Below are 20,321 nucleotides of genomic sequence, written 5' to 3' on the forward strand. Positions count from 1 at the left end.
TAAGATTCAGGAATGTAAAATAAGTTGTAATATATATTGAATTGTAAGACTTAGGAGCAGCCTAGAAGCACATTAAAAGATGCTTGACATCATTATTTATCAGATAAATGCAAATTAAAACTACAACAAAGTACTTCTATAAGCATATCAGATTGGTTAAAATGCACTTAATATTATGACCCTAAAATTCCACTCTAGATATTTACTCAAGAGAAATAAAATGTATGCTTACAAAAAGACTTACATGAATCTTCATAAGCCAGAAACTGTAGGTAATCCAAATATCCATTGACAATTGAATGGATAGAAAAATTGTGGTATATTCATTCATTGGAATGTCATGCCTCAATAAAAATAATTTATGATACATACAAAAATATGGATGAATCTCAAAGCATTAGGTTGGGTGAAAAGGTAAACCTCAGAACAGTGCATTCTGTATGATTCCAGTTTTATGAAGTTTTAGAATAGGCAAAACACTAATACATAGTGACAGGAAAGTTAGAACTAATCCATTTTGGCTGGTTAAGCAGTCTTCAATGTAATTCAATCTAATATGCAAACTTCATTGAATTTTGCTGTACTAGTCATATGCAGTGTAAAGATTTGCCATTTATATAAGTGACATATCAACTAGTTAGTTATTGGCTTTTGACCCCAGGGTACTTAGTAAAGGCTTTCACCTCTTCTGAGTTCTGTCACTGTCCTACGCTGAGGGCTACATTCTACTTTTTTTTTTTTTTTTTAATCTTACTGCTCAGCAGCTCATCCTTGTTTTAACACTGTTGGGCTCTCCTTGAAAAGATAATTTGGAGTTTCAATTTTTTTCTCCAGAACTATGCATATTGAAATTACTGTCAGCTCTTTTCCACAAAATTACTTATTTGGACTTAAACTGCTAGTTCCCTGAGTCAAACTCACTTTCCATTTTTCTTTTTTTATTTATACAAAAAAGTTAGGGTAGAACCTCATCTTTTTCAGTTAATCATCTCATCAGTTCCATTCCTGACACTCTCTGCTTATTTTCATTATTCTCTGCTAGCTCAACAACTGTGCCTTGCAGCTGGAACTGAGGTAAAAAATGGTGGTTCACAAAGCATACTAAAATTATGCTTACAAAACAGTATCCTAGGACCTTAAAAAATGGAATGAGTTCAAGATTTCATAAACATCTTGGTGTATTAACACATTTAATTTCTAGATCACTAAACCACAGTGCCTTCAACTGTCTTAGATATGCTGAAGTTCTCACCAATCTATTATTTTTCTAATATAATTTAAATACATGTATAAATAAATGTTCTCTGATTTGCATGAAACTGCTAATTTATTTTAAATACCATATACCAAAATTATTTATCCATTATATGAAAGTGGTTCATTAAACATTGGTTATCTATATCTCTTACAGAAAAAAAATAAGAAAACTTGTGTATATGGGTCAACTTAAGGAGAAGTGAGATTAGTGTTCTTCAAGTTCCTTTCACATACACAATAGTTACTGGAAAAGATGTTGAGATGGCAATTATTGAAGATAAGGACCTACTTGGTAAATACATAAATGTCTTTTATTTCAACTGTTATACCATTCTATTTGATGAGTTTTTGGCAAGAGTAGATATATTTCACAGACAAATTGGGACACTCAAGTAAGTATGGGTGTATGTATGTTATTTACAGAGAAAGCATATCTATAGATAACCCCCTTTATAATTTCATAGTCTATCTGACTTAATTGTGCTACTTTTAGAATACATTAGCAATATTTTAAAAGACTGATTTTAAATTACTAAAATCTCTCTGCCAATTCCCAAGTTACCATTAATAGCAACACTTTCTCCTTTTCTGGAATATATATATATATATATATATATATATATATATATATATATATATATATATATATATATATATTTTTTTTTTTTTTTAAATCATTGCTTAAGTGTTTCTGGTTCAGGTCAAGTGTGTACTATCTTCCAATAGACCAAGTGTATATGAAGCTCCATGGATTGCAGTATTTAAAGTTTTATATGAAATTTTATTTTATTTAAAAAATTTTATTGGAGTAGAGTTGATTTACAATGTTGTGTTAGTTTCAGGTGTACAGCAAAGTGAATCAGTTATACATATATCCACTCTATTTTTTTTTTTTAGATTTTTTTCCCATATAGGCTGTTACAGAATATGGAGTAGAGATCCTTGTGCTATTAGTTATCTATTTATATATAGTAGTGTGTATATTTCAAACCCAATCTGCCAATTGATCTGCCTCCCCACCTTAACCCTTGGTAACCATAAGTTTGTATTCTACATACGTGACCATACTTCTGTTTTGTAAATAAGTTTATTTGTTTCCTTTTTTTTTTTTTTAGATTCCACATATAGGCACTATCATATGATATTTGCCTTTCTCTGTCTGACTTACTTCACTCAGTATGACAATCTCTAGGTCCATCCATGTTGCTACAAGTAACATTATTTTGTTATTTTTTATGGCTGAGCAATATTCCATTGTATATATGTCCCACATCTTCTTTATCCATTCCTCTGTTGATGGACATTTAGGTTGCTTCCATATCCTGGCTACTGTAAATAGTGCTGCAATGAACATTGTAGTGCATGCATCTTTTTGAATTATGGTTTTCTCCAAGTATATGCCCAGGAGTGGGATTGCTCGGTGCTAAGGTAGTTCTATTTTTAGTTTTTAAAAGAACCTCCACACTGTTCTCCATAGTGGCTGTACCAATTTACATTCCCACCAACAGTGTTGGAGGGGTCCCTTTTCTCTGCACCCTCTCCAGTGTTTACTGTTGTAGATTTTTGCATGATGGCCATTCTGACCAGTATGAGGTGATAGCTCATTGTAGTTTTGATTTGTATTTCTCTAATAATAAATGATGTTGAAATTTTAGAGCTCTAGTGATATTAGAAGAATAATTGTGCAGTCACCTGTGATTGACCCTCCAAACATTATAAATATTCAAATAGGATATGCAATTGAATATGAAATATAAATGGTTAAAAGATATAGAAATGTATAGAAATTAACATGGGTGAGAAATTTTCTTTAAATAAGCTCAATTAGAAATTTTTCCACATTACTTGTGTATGATTTGACTGAATTCTTTTTTCTGAATTTCAAGGTTTGTTTTAATTTTAATGTCTCAGAGAATATGTATGCTCTACCTTCTTAACTCTGATTTTGTTTAACTCCAAATTCATGTATCCATTTTTAATAGGTATACATTTGAAATAGCTTTGATTAATATTCTTTCCTTCTGTGAAATTCAAATACCAAACCCCTCAAGGTGCATATCACTTAAAAATAATTACAGACCACCAGTTATAGTTATAATATTCTCACTTGACATAGGCTAGGTTTTTCTTTTCCTGTAGTAATTATGTTAACTGCTGCAAGGTAAATAAATACACTGTGGACTCTTTTATGTAAACCAACATTTCAAAAATGAAAGTGCTTCTTTCAAGCATGTATCAGAATCTTCTTTGCCATCCGACAAACTAAAATTCAAATAGATGGCGTAGTATAAGCTTTAGTTACATTTTTGTGTGTGTTGTTCATATTTTAAATTCCATTCTACATTTAGTTCATCTGAGACAGATGTTATAAAGCCACTGACATGTTTTGTGACTAATTAAACATTTAGTTTTCTAGTAATTCATTTTACAATTTTGTGGGTTTTTTTTTTTACTATATATAACAATCTTTTATAGATTAGAATGTGCAGGCAATGTAATCCATATATGAGAAAAAGACATTTTCTCAGGTATATAGTTCACACTCTATCTGCACCCATATAAAATACATTGAAGAGCCAACATCACTTAAATGATCCAGTTTATCAATAATATTTAGAAATACCTAAATGAAGCAATAAATTCATTATACCTCAACCTGGGATAAGTTGAACAGAATCCAAGAAACATAAAAGAGTGCATAAATGTTACATATTGTATCTGGAGGATTATATATACAACTATTTACATACAATCTTAGATGAAGATGTTCAATAATTAGTTTGACAGTATTTAAAAGGACTTGAAGAGTGATTTCTTTATTTAGGTTGTTAACTTTTGGAAAATAGGAAATAACTTGTTTTGTAATCTGTGTACATGCTTCTCAGATATTGCCTTGAGCATCTAAAGAAAAATGAGAACAGGGTTATTAAGTTTAAGCAATATAAGTATATTCTTTTTTTAATATAATGACACTGGTAATTTAGTTTATGAAGATAATATATTTTTGTCCAGATGCAGAATTTATACCTCAAGTCATTTAGATTAAAATTATGCATACCAACTACCTTAATTTTACTGATATCTGGAATTCTCATGTACCACAATATTCACTGCAGCACTGTTTACAATAGTCAGGACATGGAAGCAACGTAAGTGTCCATTGACATATGAATGGATAAAGAAGATGTGGCACAAACATACAATGGAATACTACTCAGCCATAAAAAGAAACGGACTTGTGTTATTTGTAGTGAGGAGGATGGACCTAGAGTCTGTCATACAGAGTGAAATAAATCAGAAAGAGAAAAACAAATACCATATGATAACATATATGTATGGAATCTAAAAAAAAATGGTCTTGAAGAACCTACGGTTAGTACAGGAATAAAGACACAAAGTAGAGAATGGACTTGAGGACACGGGCAGTGGGAAGGGTAAACTGGGACAAAGTGAGAGAGTGGCATGTACATATGTACACTACCAAATGTAAAATAGATAGCTAGTGGGAAGCAGCTGCATAGCACAGGGAGATCAGCTTGGTGCTTTGTGACCACCTAGAGGGGTGCGATAGGGAAGGTGGGAGGGAGATGCAAGAAGGAGGGTATATGGGGATATATGTATACATATAGCTGATTCACTTTGTTATACAACAGAGACTAACACAACACTGTAAAGCAATTATAATCCAATAAAGATTTTTTTAAATTAAAAATAAAGCTTAAAAATGAAAAGAAAATACAAGTAAATAAAAATTAGAAAGAAAAATTAAAAAATGAACAGAACAACAACAAAAAAGAGGTAGTAATATTTTCCTGTGGCCTTAGCTGTCAGTGGTTTTGCCCTGTCAGTGAGTCACAGCCAAACCCTACCTACACAGGAAGTCTTCCAATACTTCTAGGCAGGTCTATGGACCTGCTGTGGCCACTGTGGGGTTAGCTCAGACTCTGATCTTGCCTTACACCTGCGTGTACTTGCCCCCAAAGTCCACAGCCTCAACTCTGGGGACTCTCATTGTATATTCAGATATTCCATAGATGTATGGTTTACAAAGCCGATTGCTGGGATTTAATCCACTGGTGATGCAGCAGTATTCCATTTCTCTTCTTTGGTTGCACAGCCCCTGTGGTTCAGCTTTGGTTTACACCCCCTCTCTGCGTGTGGGCCTCCCTCAGGCATCTGTTCCCCTCCCAGGCAAGTGGGGGCAAAAGCAGCGGTGGATTAGGGCTCACTTGATCACTGAGGCTTGGGGGAGGAAGGGATATGGCAGTCACAGTTAGGATGTGCGAGGAGTACCTGCGGCAGCAGAGGCCGACGTGAAGTTGCAAGAATCTGAGGTGCACCGTATGCTCACCCGGGGAAGTTGGCCCTGGATGGCAGGATCCTCGGCAGTAGCGGGTTGCACAGGCTGCTGGGAAAGTGTTGGCAGTGACCTGCCTTGCACACAGGACGCTTGATGGCAACGGTGGCAGCCTCTGTTGTCCGAGATAACAGCCGCGGCTAGGGCTAGGGCTTGCACTCACGTAGGTGTTGCCCTGCCATCTGTGAGCACACAGGCAGGAAGCTCCTATGTTGGGCCACCTATTGAGTACCCCACAACAAAGGTCTCCTGCCTATCTGGGATGCCGGCTTTTTCCCGGACTCCCTCCTATCTAGCTTTGGCCCACTAGCACCCCCAGGCTGTCCTCACGCAGCCAATCCCAGTCCTCTCCCTGTGGTCTGACCTCTGAAGCCCAAGCCTCAGCACCCAGCCCCCCCCACCACCCAGCCCTGCCAGCAGGTGAGCAGACAAGCGTCTCTGGCTGGTGAGTGCTGGTTGGCACCAGTCCTACATGTGGGAATCTCTCTGCTCTGCCCTCTGTACCCCTGTTGCTGCACTCTCCTCCGAGGCTCTGAAGCTTCCCCCCATCCCTGCTAGTGAGGGGGTTTCCTAGTGTGTGGAAACTTTTCCTCCTTCACAGCTCCCTCCCAGAGGGCAGGCCCCATCCTGATTCCTTTGTCTCTTTTTTTTTCTTCTTTTTTCTTTTGCTCTGCCCTGTTACGTGGGGATTTGCTTGCCTTTTTGGAAGTCTGAGGTCCCCTGCCAGTGTTCTGTAGGAGCTGTTCTGCATGTAGATGTTTTCTTGATGTATTTGTGAGGAGGAAGGTGATCTCCATGTCTTACTCCTCAGCCATTTGCCCCTGGTCCCCATAATACTTTATTTCTCCACAAATATGTGGTCTCTTTCATTCTCTTATACTCTTACATATCAATAATGTATCCTATTATTAAAATTCCTAATATTTTAATGATTTAAGTTCAGTCAATTTACTTACATTAATTTTTCATTAGATTTTCAGAACAAGTTTCTCTCATTTTGTGAAATGGAATGCTTCCTTTTTAGGGACAGTGCAATTCATATTTTATACTTTTCCTAGATTCCCAGAAAGAACATTGTCACTTTTGGGACTTCCCTGGCAGTCCAGTGGTTAAGACTCCACGCTTCTACTGAAGGGGACATGGGTTCGATCACTGGTCAGGAAGCTAAGATCTTGCATGCTGCATAGTATGGCCAAAAGAAAAAAAAAAAAAGAACAGTGTCATTTTGTCACTTTTGACTTTGTGGTAGCTTCCTTACCTAGATAAACTCATGTTATTATTTCTTCGTTACTGTCCCTATTTTTCATTTCTGCTACTTTAATCAATTTTGTTATGATTACATATTTACTTTATAACATAATTTAAAATATATTTTAAATTTAAAAATATATAAATGTATCAAGTATCTGATACAGAAGTAGATGGATGGATTATCTCAATAGTAAAAAGGCAGAATTTACATGTTTTTGATTAATGGGGTTGTATATTGGCTGGTATTTTTCTCTCAAGAAAAAAAACAAGTGTTACTGGAAACTAGATTTTTTTGAAGATGATGATTAATGACCAGTACTACTTCTACTGACCCAGAATTATAGAAGTATCAGCTCAATAGATTTAGGTGAAGCCACCAACCACATAGGTGATATTGAAATAGTTGACCCTGACTACAAATAACAGTTTGAAAGGAAGCCAGGCAGAATTTTGGCTTTAATGCATTATCACAAGCAGAGTTCATCATGCATCTTTTGCTTACCTGGACATGAAACATTTTGATAACAATAATTAGTTCAGTTTTAGTCTTTAACTTTCATAGGTTTTGAGTCTTCAGTCTTATAATTATATAAGACATTAATTATGAATTTCTTTTCAGCAAAAATTTGACAGATCATATAAAGTTTTAGGCAGTGTATTGTCTTAACTTAGAAAATGTTTTTTATTCTTCATAATTGAATTGTAATTGTCTCTAAATTAAAGAAAATTATTACAAATTTTTTGCTAATAAAATAGGAAATTAGGGGCTCCCTGGTGGCGCAAGTGGTTGAGAGTCCGCCTGCCGATGCAGGGGTTACGGGTTCGTGCCCCGGTCTGGGAGGATCCCATATGCCGCGGAGCGGCTGGGCCCGTGAGCCATGGCCGCTGAGCCTGCGCGTCCGGAGCCTGCGCGTCCGGAGCCTGTGCTCCGCAACGGGGGAGGCCACAACAGTGAGAGGCCCGCATACCGCAAAAAAAAAAAAAAAAAAAAAAAAATAGGAAATTACCAAACCTTGCCAGAGTGCCTTGCTGGTTTCACAGATAATACAATATTAATCAGATAGCAAGTTCAAACCTATCCCAAAATTGATGAAAGTCCTGTATTTTTAAAACATTGTTTTCAAATTAATTCACATAAAATTTCAGGCCAAATTTTTTCCATAAACCGTATGCTTCAGTATTTTTAGAAGGGTTCCAAATCTACATATACACAAATGTAATTTTATAAACTTGGTTTGGATTGGATTATATAATTGGATTATATTTCTGATGTCTTAATATTTATATTGCAAAATCTTAGTTAATTATTGGAAAACAAAATAGTTTATACCTGATTAATTCAGTATTACAGCTTCTGATAATTCCAAACATGTTTTCATAGCATAGTATTTTTATCTTTTGGTTATTTATATTATTTGGCAAAACTAATCCCCTATAGAATACTGGTCTCTTACAAATAATTCATGAAAAACAAAATCAAAATATAGGCAATACTGTGCTTTATCAATATGTACAAGGCAGTCATATCCAACATGTATTATAGCTACTGAAATATAATAATTAAAGTGAATAGTTATTTTGCATTTTATATGTCTTGTTTCAGAGTGTTTTTCAAGAGTATTTCTGATATTACATCTTGTCTGCTAAATATTGACTGTCACTCATTTTTCAGGAAAGCATTTAATTGAGTAAAATGTGTCTTGGAAGTAATTCAATAAAATCACTTCTATGTACAGTTATGCACAAATAATGAAAATACTACATTTTAAAATCTGATTTTTAAACCAACATCCTAATAAGGAAAATTTCAGTAAAAGAAACTATCACTGAGGATTTTTGTTCTCATTGCCAATATTTACTTCTTTTACCATGTTCTAGAACAATATGCCTGAGTGGCAGAGATTGACTAGAGGTTTAACAATCTCCCTTTTCTCTTTCTAAGCATATAGGAAGGTTAAATTCCAGAGTCTCTCTTGCACTTAGGTTGGAGACATGTAACTGGCTCTGGTTAATAAAATAGAGGGAATTTGTTACAGACTGGCCATGAAAGATATTATCTTTCATGATCTCACTCACTGTCTGGAAGTGAAGTGTTCCAAGATATCAGAATCACATGATGGTGGGAACTTGGACTCTCGGATCCTCTTCTTGGATGGAACTGCCCATAAGAGTAGCTCAGCCAGGAACATCAATATTAGACTTATGCAAGTGACAAACATTTGTTGAAATAAGCAACCAGATTTTAGTTTGTTATAGCAACTAACAAGTGCTACACTGAGTCTTACAACTGGCAACAATGTAATATTTTCTGAGAAGTTCTTAGAAAAATAAAAGTTTCCAAATTAGGACATAAAATAAATATGTCTTTCATTATAATTCTTTTATTCTTAACATTAAATTGTACTCAAAAATAAGTTCAAGGCACATTTAGGAATAAGAAAATATATGTGCATAAAGAAGATATATGCTAAGTTTTAGAATAAGATTTAGAATTATTTTGGTATATTTTTATAATAAGAACACTGTATATACAAGAGATGGAGGAAACATAAATTCAGCTCTTTTAAAAAAATTAGTACACTTAAAAATCTCCTAAAAATATTTTTAAATCAGCTTATCGTTTAGTTACATATTTCCAGAACATAACATGTGCCCTAGAGTATACTGTGTGGTGTCTGTTAACACATGAGAGGTAAGTAGATAAACATCCACCAAGATTTAAAAGAAAATGACCTAGAAATATTTGCAGGTAAGGTTATCTGTAAATCTACTGAGAATGTTCATGATGGTCATCTTTTCCAAAGGCATAGAATTCACTGTAAGCAAGTATTTATATTCAGTATAGTTGTTACACAGATTCTCTTTTCTTTGGCTATTATATCTTAGATACTGAATTAAGGCCATTAGATTGAAATATCAGTTCAGAAACCATTCCAAAGTCTCAAAGAAGAAAATGAAATACATTATAACATGCAAGACAAAACTTTCATCCTTTATTTAATTTTTAAATGTCTTAGTGCATATAAAATCCCACAAAATTGCTTATAGTTACCATATTAGAAGGAAAATTTGAGTTAAAACTTTCAAGGTTCATTCCACAGCCGTACTTGATTTCTTCCTTCATACTTTCCTGATTTGTTTGTAGGACATACATTCATGATCCTATGTCCATCTATTTTCAGACCTTAGATCTATCTATTGGAAAGGTGTTGGTAAGAGATATGTAGATTTCTTGGAGGAGGAATTGCTCTTTCTCTGTAAACATTTAATAGCTTATCATTTAATTATATGTTGGCTGAAATGTAGGAAATTATGTAAGGAAAGGAATCATAACATCAAATAATAACAGAGATGATATTTCTGTGGCTGATGAGATTTCTGTGTTGTGTGTTGTGCTGTGCTACTGTGCTAGATCTTTCTGATAGGCTCATTCAATCTTTAAAACAACACTGGTGTGTTGGTATTTTATTGGAACTGGTAAAATAAGACAAATTTGAAAAAAATAACAGAATATCTAAAGATAAATTAACAAATATATAAACAAATGTTCTCTACAAGGATTTAGAATTAAGGTGCTCTGGGAATGTAGAATTTGCTGGGACTTGAGAGCAGACTAAGTCAGAAAGTGAATAGGGAGAAAGCAGATACTCAGTTGGTGAATCTGAAAAGTCAGATTCAGGAATCAGGAATGCATAATAAGAGAATAAGAGTTAGGACTCCAGAGAAGTTTATCTGGGAAGCACAACATCAGGAAATGAGATTAAAATTGATGTGGAAAAATGGGTGAATATCTTGTCAAGGGCCTTGAAAAATCAAAATGGAGCAAAAGCAATACAATAGAATTTGATAGTTTGCCGAAGTCTTTGGTGACTGAGATGCTGTCTACATATTTTTACAGAGTATGGTCAGCTTCCAATTCAAAAGGTGAATGAGTGTAACTTTGCAGGCAGAGAATGTTCTTGCCACCTGGTCAGAATGAGTCATTCAAGGGAAAATTAGAAAGACACCTTTTGCCATCTTTTAATTTGCAAATGAGGGTTAAGTAAAGGATTTCCAAATTCAGCCATCCATCCATCCGTTCATCCATCTATCATTTGGTCAGTTAGGAAATAATTTTGAGCACCTGCATTATCCAGGCATTCTTCCAGGTGTTAAGGGAATGACATCTGAAAAGAGCCCCAATCCTATCAGTTCATATTATGATGAGAGAAGAGATAGACAATATACAAGTAAACACAGAAATGGGAAACCCAATGATTATTTCAGATGAGTGTGAAAAAAATAACAGGTGATAGACTAGAGAATGCTTAGAGATACTTCTTTAGCTGTGGAGTCCTCTTCCTCTCTGAGAAGGTTACATTTGAGGTAAGACCTACATGTTGAAAAAGAGCCAATTAGTAGCATGAAGATCTGGAGATGAGCATTCTAAGCGGAAGGAAGAAGTACAGGAACAAACGTTTTGAGAAGAGAACAATTATGGCATGAATATCAGAAAGAAGATTGAAGCAGTTATAAGGAGGGAGTAAAGAGAGAAGTCTGGAGAGGTAGACAGTGGTAAGAAGATGTAAGGTTCACCAGACCAAATAAGGTACAGGATCACATTCTAGTTGTAAGGGAAAGACTCTAAGAGAGTTTAAGAAGGGTTTCTACAGGAACTGTGATCAATAAGTTTGGGAAACTTCACATGCTGTAGAGCTATATTTCAAATTATCATATTATAGTCTCTAAAAATTAGTTAAGAAACTATTTAACTTTTAACTCAGGAGCTTTCAAATTGAGAACCCATTTGTTTCTAATGAAGTCTAGATTTTCCAGTTGAGAATGGTACAATTTGTTATTACTTATCTGCATTATGTATTCTCTCCATCTCAAAGCATATTGTTTGATCCAATCAAGTTGAACCCTTAATGTCTCTTCCCCCATAGCAGACATTCCCATCCATTGCTATAACCCTTTGCTCAATGTTAAAAGACCTTTTTCTCTCCTAACTTCATATCAAAATCATATCTATTCTCTATGACCTATATAAAAATCACTTCATTAATTTTCTCCCTTGATGAAGACAGTATGATATGGTAAGAATATCATGAGTGTTTCATTTAAAACTTCAGTACGCTAATTTGTGCTCTATCATCTACTGTGAATTATGATTGTAAGAAATTACCCTAACCCTTAGATCCCAAGGTTCTAACAGTAAAACTTGGTATGAAATAATTATTTTCTAGAAATATCCTGACACAGGTAAAAGCACTTAGAAAAGTGTCACACATTTTAGACATGTATAGTCATATTTGGGTAATTTATTAGAAATCTGCATATTAGTAATCAAAATAGCTGACACTAGTGATTATTTACTGAATTAAAATGCTTTATTTGCATTATTTCATTTAATCCTAATGACAATCCTTTGAGTTAAGTTTATTAAACCAATTTTACAGAAGAGGAAACAAATGCTTATAGAGCATAAGTCACTTGCACAAATAAACAGGAATTTGCAGTGATGGAACCAGAATCCAGGCCCAGTTCTGTCCAAAGCCCATGCTCTTAACTAGGCTTCTCATTTTATAGAGGAGAAATTGGAACCTTAGAAAGAGTAAAAAAGTTAACTGAGGACATATGTCTAACATGTGTCAGAGCACATCTTAGATACCAGCTCTCTAGGCTCACAGTTATATAATACTAAACACTGGTATTTATTCATTTAATTTATGTATGAATAGCCCTGAGAAGTAGAATCATTCTACTCTGCATGTAATACAAAAATAAATGCTATATTAAATACTATTTATGGGAGTAAAGTGTTTTTTTTTAATAAAAACATATAAATAAGTAAAAGATTTTGAAATAAAGTAATTTTTGTTTAGAGGAGTGGCTTTAACATAGAGATATTAAAGAGGAGTTCTTTAAACAGGGAAAAATCAATGAAACATTGATATACCAATTATATATAACTTTTTATGAGAAATGCTAATTGTTGTCTATTTAGGGATAATTTACTCAAAATAAAATAATAGATAAAACATCTTTCATAATTCTTAGGAAGTTTTGGGATAAAAAAAATGTTCCAGAAGAACTTTTCTGATTGTTCATATATTTATTTTTTTAAATAGGAATAATTTGGTGCAATGATTTTCAAACTATTTTGAAAGCACAATTTTACCAGGGGAATAGTTTTTGAAGGTGTACCTCAATAAATGTATACTTAGTCGTATATAATATGTATATGCTATTGTATTAATATGTCATGATCATAATAAAACACAAAGGAGATTGTTTTAAAGTATGAGATTAAAGTAAAAACAAAAGGAAATTCTAATATTTTCTTTCCATACCATATTACATGATCTTGTGTAGGCAACCAGAGCATACACCTTCCTTCAGAGAGCACTGGTTTGTATATACAGGTAAGAAATAAGAAGCAAAGATGCAGTCAGGTTTTAGCCTAATGATGTAGATGCCAATGTATTAAGTTTTGAGAAATTTAAATTTTGAATTATTGTGCACCAATGGTAAATGAAGAAATCAGATATAAGTATGAAAGTATCTAGTAAGGCTGATGGATGAGATAATATTTAGAAAGCAGGAAGTAGTTAATGATTGTGTACAATGTAGGAAAAGTACTCATTGCAGAAGAACTTGAGCTCTGTTACACACATTTGTGTTTTGAACAGTTGAGAGTTTTACAGATATTTTTGAATGGGTTTGCATATGAGTCAGATAAGGGGAAATGGTAGTGCACTAATAAAAGAATTATGTCAGTGGAGATAACAAGGTCTAAAAATGCCATTCCTCAGTTCACCTGAAACAGAATTGCTAGGAATTACTTTTGTCATGTTTGAGGTAACTGTAACCAAATTCATGTAACAAACAGTAGTTTGAATGGGAATTTCTATTTCTGTACCTGAAATGCCAATGTGTTTATCCAGCTATTACTAAATTGTATCAAGAAAGTGACATTTCTGAAAAACAAAACAGACTTAAGAGTTTCCTGGGGCTGTGGGGAGGAAGGAGGTAAAACAACTGCCGTGTAATCTATTTATCTTTATTGGAGAGATGATTTAAGGGAAAGAAAGAAGGCAGATGACCCAGTCTAATCTCCTTGGAGGCCTTAAGAAATAAATTATTGATATTTGGTAGGAAAAGTCCTTATCAGTGGGATGCTTTTAGAAGGAAGGATGTCTTTGGCTAAGATTGCTTATGGTAAACCAACCTATGATATGTGAGGTCTAATTTCATGGGGAACATTAAATAAGATCACCTATCTAGATATAAACTAAAATTTCTTTATAACCTTAATGCTTCCTGCTCTGTGGAGTAACTGACATATCTTATATGGAAGCATCATCTGGTATTTTGAATTAGAAATTACATGTCTAATGAATGACATAATAGCCTGGGGAACCGTCATTGATGTTCAAATCTCTCCCTGCTCTACTTGTAGTTTCTACTAGCTTGTATCATTGAACTGTTAGTAAATATGTAAGTCTGGTCTGACAAATATGATTCTTTGGCTAGCTCAGAGGAGAGAAGAAGAAAGAAAATAAAATAAAATGTAAGAAGTTGAAAGTAGGATAACTAGATAAAGAAAGAAACTTGAAGTTGCTAGAATAGCTGACTTAATCTGGAAGAAAATAAAAACATAACCAACTCTATCTTATTGCAAACATAAAAATTAAAATTCTAGATGCTATGTAGAGTTGGCAGTAAAAGAAATCTTTCAGAATTTTCTTTAATAGTGCCTCTTCTTTTCTCCTTTCATTTTTTATTTAATGTAGCAACTCACTTCCAGGTATTAAATCCTATGGTTTTTGGAACAAATTACTGCAAACTTAATGGCTTCACAAGAAAAATTTGTTATCTTACAGTTCCGGATGTTGGAATTCTGAAATAGGTGACACTAGTCTAAAATCAAGGTGTCAGCAGGCTTGTATGTCATCTAGAGGTTCCAAGAGAAAATGTTTCCTTCCTTATTCCACATTCTAGAGGCCTCTTACATTCCTTGATTTGTAGCCTCTTCTTCCATTTTAAAGCCAACAGTGTCCTATCTTCAAATGTCTCTCTGACTCTGACACTTTGCCTCATTCTTCCACATTTTTTTAATTACAGAAGGAATTTTATTTATAAATTATTTATAAAATTTTTAAAGGTTATACTCCATTTACAGTTATTACAAAATATTGGCTATATAACTTATGTTGTACAATATGCCCTTGTAACCTATCTTACACCAAATTTTTTGTACCTCCCATTCCCCCACCCTTATCTTGCCCCTTCCCCCAACACTGGTAACCACTAGTTTGTTCTCTATATCTGTGAGTCTCCTTCTTTTTTTATTATATTCACTAGTATGTTGTATTTATTTATTTATTTTATTTTTATTTTATTATTATTATTACTTTTTTTTTGTGGTACACGGGCCTCTCACTGTTGTGGCCTCTCCTGTTGTGGAACACAGGCTACGGACACGCAGACTCAGCGGCCATGGTTCGTAGGCCCAGCCACTCTGCGGCATGTGGGATCTTCCCGGACCGGGGCATGAACCCGTGTCTCCTGCATCGGCAGGCAGACTCTCAACCACTGTGCCACCAGGGAAGCCCAGTATGTTGTATTTTTTAGATTCCACATATAAGTGATACCACATAGTATTTGTCTTTCTTTGTCTGACTTATTTCACTTAGCATGATGTCCTCCAAGTCCATGCATATTCCTGAAAATGGAAAAAAATTAATTTTTTATGGCTGAGTAGTATTCCATTGTATATATATATATATACCACCTCTTCTTTATCCATTCATCTGTTGATGGACACTTTTAGGATGCTTCCATATCTTAGCAATTGTAAATATGCTGCTATGAATATTGGGGTGCATATATCTTTTTGAATTAGTTGACGGTGAACTTCTTTTCATGTGCCTCTTGGCCATCTGCATTTCCTCTTTGGAAAAATTTCTATTCAGTTCCTCTGCCTGTTTTAAATTGAATTTTTTTTTTTTTTGGATATTGAGTTGTATGAGCTGTTATCTATGTTGAATATTAATCACTTATTGGTCATATCATTTGCAAATATTTTCTCCCATTCAGCAGGTTGTTTTTTTCCTTTGTAGATGATTTCCTTTGTTGTGCAAGAACTTTCTGGTTTAATTAGATCCCATTCGCTTATATTTGCTTCTATTTCCTTTGCTTTAGGAGACAGATCCAAAAATATATTGCTGTGCTTTATATCAAAGATTGTTCTGCCTGTTTTCCTCTAGGAGTTTTATAGTATCTGGTCTTATATTTAGGTCTTTAGTTCATTTTGAGTTTATTTTTGTATATGGTGTTAGAGTCCACTTTTGAGGACCCTTCCGATTACAATAGGCCCACCTGGATAATACAAGATAATGCCCCTACTTTAAGATCAGATGACAAGCAACCTTAATTCCATCTGCAACCTGAATTCTCCCCTGCTCCATCGCTATGTTAACATAATACATTCACAGGCTCCAGGGATTAGGAAGTAAGGCTATTTGGAGGAGAGCATCATTTTGCCTACCAGAGATACCATAATAAAATGGTTTATATTAAAACAAAATATATACATACATATATATTAACTTCTATATTCAAATGAGTCCTTACAATGGGTAGGTGGTATTTCTTGTCACCTATATTTTGTTCATACCCATGGGAGGATTATATGTCTCACTCCTAGTGCCCACTCACTCAGGCATGGCCATGTGCATTACTTAGGCCAATGAAATGTAAATGCAAGGATGTGTGTCATGTGTTAGCAGAAACTTTAAGTATCATAGTATGTTCCAAAATGTTTCTTTTTTCTCTATATAAATATTGAAATATTGCAGAAAATGGCTATTTCACCAGCCTGGGTCTAGGGGTGACACTGTAACAAACCTGTGAGGGATGTGGATCACTTAAAATTGAATTAGTTCAGAGATAATTCACCCTCAAAAGATGAGCAGAACTTTTTAAAAACAAATTTATTTTTTGTGAATTTATATTAATGCATGAATCTGCTTGTGTATGAAGAATGAAGATAATATTAAAAAAGGAAATAAGGGATCTAAAACATAGAATTACAGAAACAAACGCAAACAGATATTTTCTAGAATCTGGTAGCAATGTCTAAGAAAAATTCTTAGTAAAAGGAAAGTACAAGAAAAATACTTAAATGTGATACAGATGATTTACCAGAAATCAATTGGAAATATCTCAAAAGTGATGGGATGCTGAAGCTATTGTAGATAAACTCTAGATCAAGACAAAAATGTTTAGCATCGCCCACTAGTACTCTTTGGGAAATTTTAGATAATATAATAAGACAACAACATGAAATAGTAGGAAAAAAGAACCAACTTTCTTTATTTGCTTGCTATGATTACATACATAAGTAAAAGTGCTCATTTAATTATCAGCTCAGTACACCAGAACAAGATTACCAGATCAATATAACTTACTAATTAATGCTGAATTTTAATAGTAAAATATCAAAATCAGTAATTTAAACTTAAAATTTAATAGTTTTTATAATAAAAACATCTATTTAGAAATGGAAAGGACAAGATAAAATATAAAATAAAATTGAGTGATTTAATAACAGATTTTGGGGTCTATATGAAGTAAAGTATAAAAATGTTAAAAAACTAAAAAGGAAATAAAGACATCATTTGTGTTGTGAAGGCAAAATTTAATTTCATAAAGTGTGACCATTTCTAAAATATACATGGAATTTAAATACGATCTGTTCAGCATTTTAATATTTCCATAAGAATATCTAACTACCCACTAGCTAGTAATGAGATAAAATGATTTTACTTTTGTATGGAACAATGAATGACTCAAATTTAGAAGAAGAATTAATAATTTAAAATATATTTTAAGCAAAAGGATATGATGTTACCACAAGAACATACAATAATCAGAAGAAAGGATCAAGAAATCAATCCATGGAAATATGGACATTCCTTATGGAGAAATAAGTGCTCTCATATACTATTGGAGGGAATGTGAGATGCTTTTTAGAATATGATCTGACATTATTAGTGTTTTTCTTTTAAAACATAAACCTCCTGATTCAGCAATGCAATTTTAGGATTTTCTCCAAAGGAAAATAATTAACGGAAAATGAATATTTATTACATCACGTCTTTTTGTTTGTTTTATTTTTTGGAGTGGCCTAAAGCTAGATGCAACCTCAATGAACATCAGTTAATAACAGTGGCTAAATTACAGAATAACTGTATTATAGAACACCATGGAACTATCAACTATGAGTTCAATCTATTGTGAACATACATTCTGGTTCTCTCAGGGCATTCTCAATTTAGAAATGTTGACCAAATGTGAGTTTTAATAGCATAACCTTTCTAGGTTTGGATGATGAATTATAGTCATACTATTTGTTGATACTAAGAATTTTCCAAAATAAACTTCAGGAGATATATATATATATATATATATATATATATATATATATATATATATATATATATATATATATATAGCAAATGTAAACAAAACATAAAAATTCTATGTAAATATTTATATGAGTATACACAAAAGGGTGGAAAGATACTCACCAGGTTGTCAAATTCTGTTGTCAGGATGTGGACTGAGTAGCATGTTTGACTTTTGAAATTTAAAAAACTTATAAAGAATATTTAAAAGGCAAAATGATAAATATTGAATAGCTAATTTGATCCTCAATTTATGAGATCTTCAAAAGCCTCATAATTTTTCATTTTATTTTAATGTTCAATTTTGTAGAAAAGTATTCATTTTTAATGTAATTATATTATGGAGATACCAGCTAATTTAAGAATAATAATAGAATTCTCAACAACTCATTTCAGAAGTTAACCCACATGCCTCATATAAAGATACTTGTTCCAGTCTATCTGTTCATCAGACCCATGACGATACTTGGTGGCATGCCCTTTTAAGAGTTCTATTAAAGGAGTTGAACCACACGTTTATTAAGCACCTACCATGCGCCTGGCACTTTGTTAGGTGCTCTAAAATGTTTGCTATTCCCCTTTTAGAAAAAAAAAGAAGTTTTTTTTTATGCTTAACTTTTTAATTATTAGGAAAATAAAGAGTCAGCATTTAAACTAAGGTCTTCCTGACTCCTGATTCTTTCCTTCTTTCCCACAATGCTTCTCATGCATTTATAATTCTGTTATTTTTCATACTACAACATTAATATATCTTTCTTTATATACACTGAAACCTTTATACTGCAGGAATTCTTTTTTTTTTAAATTAATTTATTTTATTTTTATTTATTATTTTTTTCCGGTATGTGGGCCTCCCACTGCTGTGGCCTCTCCCGTTGTGGAGCACAGGCTCCGGACACACAGGCTCAGCGGCCACGACCCACGGGCCCAGCCACTTCATGGCATGAGGGATCCTCCCGGACCGGGGCACGTACCCGCGTCCCCTGCATCAGCAGGCGGACTATCAACCACTGCGTCACCAGGGAAGCCCAGGAATTCTTCCTTTTTGTGTGGCAGTTCCCAAGTGCAAAATTAACCTGTGTTTAGAATTATGTCAGCTTTATCAATATTGTCAAATGCATATGAGAGAATAAATAGCAGCAAGCTGTCTTAGCTTGGTTTTAAAGAAACAACCTAATGTTGGAAAAGATAAATGACTTGTCCAGTGGTACAGCCCAAATCATGCAAAGTGAAAAACAGAATTGTGAAGAAGTTAAGGGCTCTTTGGCTTATTAGTCTAAAATACTGTTTATGGGATACCAATGATTCTTTGATTTTAGAACATAGTGATATAAATTTTATTGCTTGCCAGGACTGGTAATGATTATGAGACCTTAGTATTTCTGACTTGCTGAAAATCAGATTCAAATAAGACTCATTCACTTAGTCTTCAAATTCATTTGACACATATTTTAAAGTAGACACACTGCTTGAATAATACAATAATATTGAATGTAAGAGAGAGAAGTTTTAATTGTGTATTATCTGCATATACCTTGTCTAACAGAACCCTCATAAAATTGACTATTTCATCTGTAGCCATTAGATAGTCTTAAAATATTTTGTTCATCTTTCAACAGATATTTACTGAGTGCCTGCTTTGTGGAAGGTGCTAGTCTAAGCACTAAGGATAAAATAATGAACAAAACAAAACACTTGTTTACATGAAACTTACTGGGGGAGATAAATACTAAAAAATGTATGTATATATTAAATGTCAGGCAGTAGTAAGGGCTCTGAAGAAAAATAAAGCAGATCAGAAGATAGAGATGGCTGGAGAGATGCTATTTTATATAAAAAGATCAAGAAGGACCCCCTAATAATATGATAATATACCTGAGACCTTAAGAAAGTGCAGGATGTCTGGAGGAGGAAGGATATTCACAGAGTTAATGGGGAGTGTAAAAAATCTAAAGTAGAGCCTACATAGAATGATTACTGATAAGTTCAGTGTAGTTGAAATG

The 20,321-nt window shown here is 33.7% G+C and overlaps 1 protein-coding gene across 1 annotated transcript in view; it reads left to right on the top strand.

Moving 5' to 3' along the window:
* The window catches only part of CNBD1 (cyclic nucleotide binding domain containing 1), a 329,575-nt gene extending 327,382 nt beyond the window's left edge, over positions 1-2,193 (top strand). The window contains 3 exon segments of the mRNA XM_060115720.1: positions 1,412-1,456; positions 1,458-1,649; positions 2,172-2,193. Coding sequence (XP_059971703.1) covers positions 1,412-1,456; positions 1,458-1,649; positions 2,172-2,193 — 259 coding nt within the window.
* The last annotated feature ends 18,128 nt before the right edge of the window (positions 2,194-20,321 follow it).

Source organism: Mesoplodon densirostris, chromosome 13, assembly GCF_025265405.1.
Source record: "Mesoplodon densirostris isolate mMesDen1 chromosome 13, mMesDen1 primary haplotype, whole genome shotgun sequence".
Taxonomy (NCBI): domain Eukaryota; kingdom Metazoa; phylum Chordata; class Mammalia; order Artiodactyla; family Ziphiidae; genus Mesoplodon; species Mesoplodon densirostris.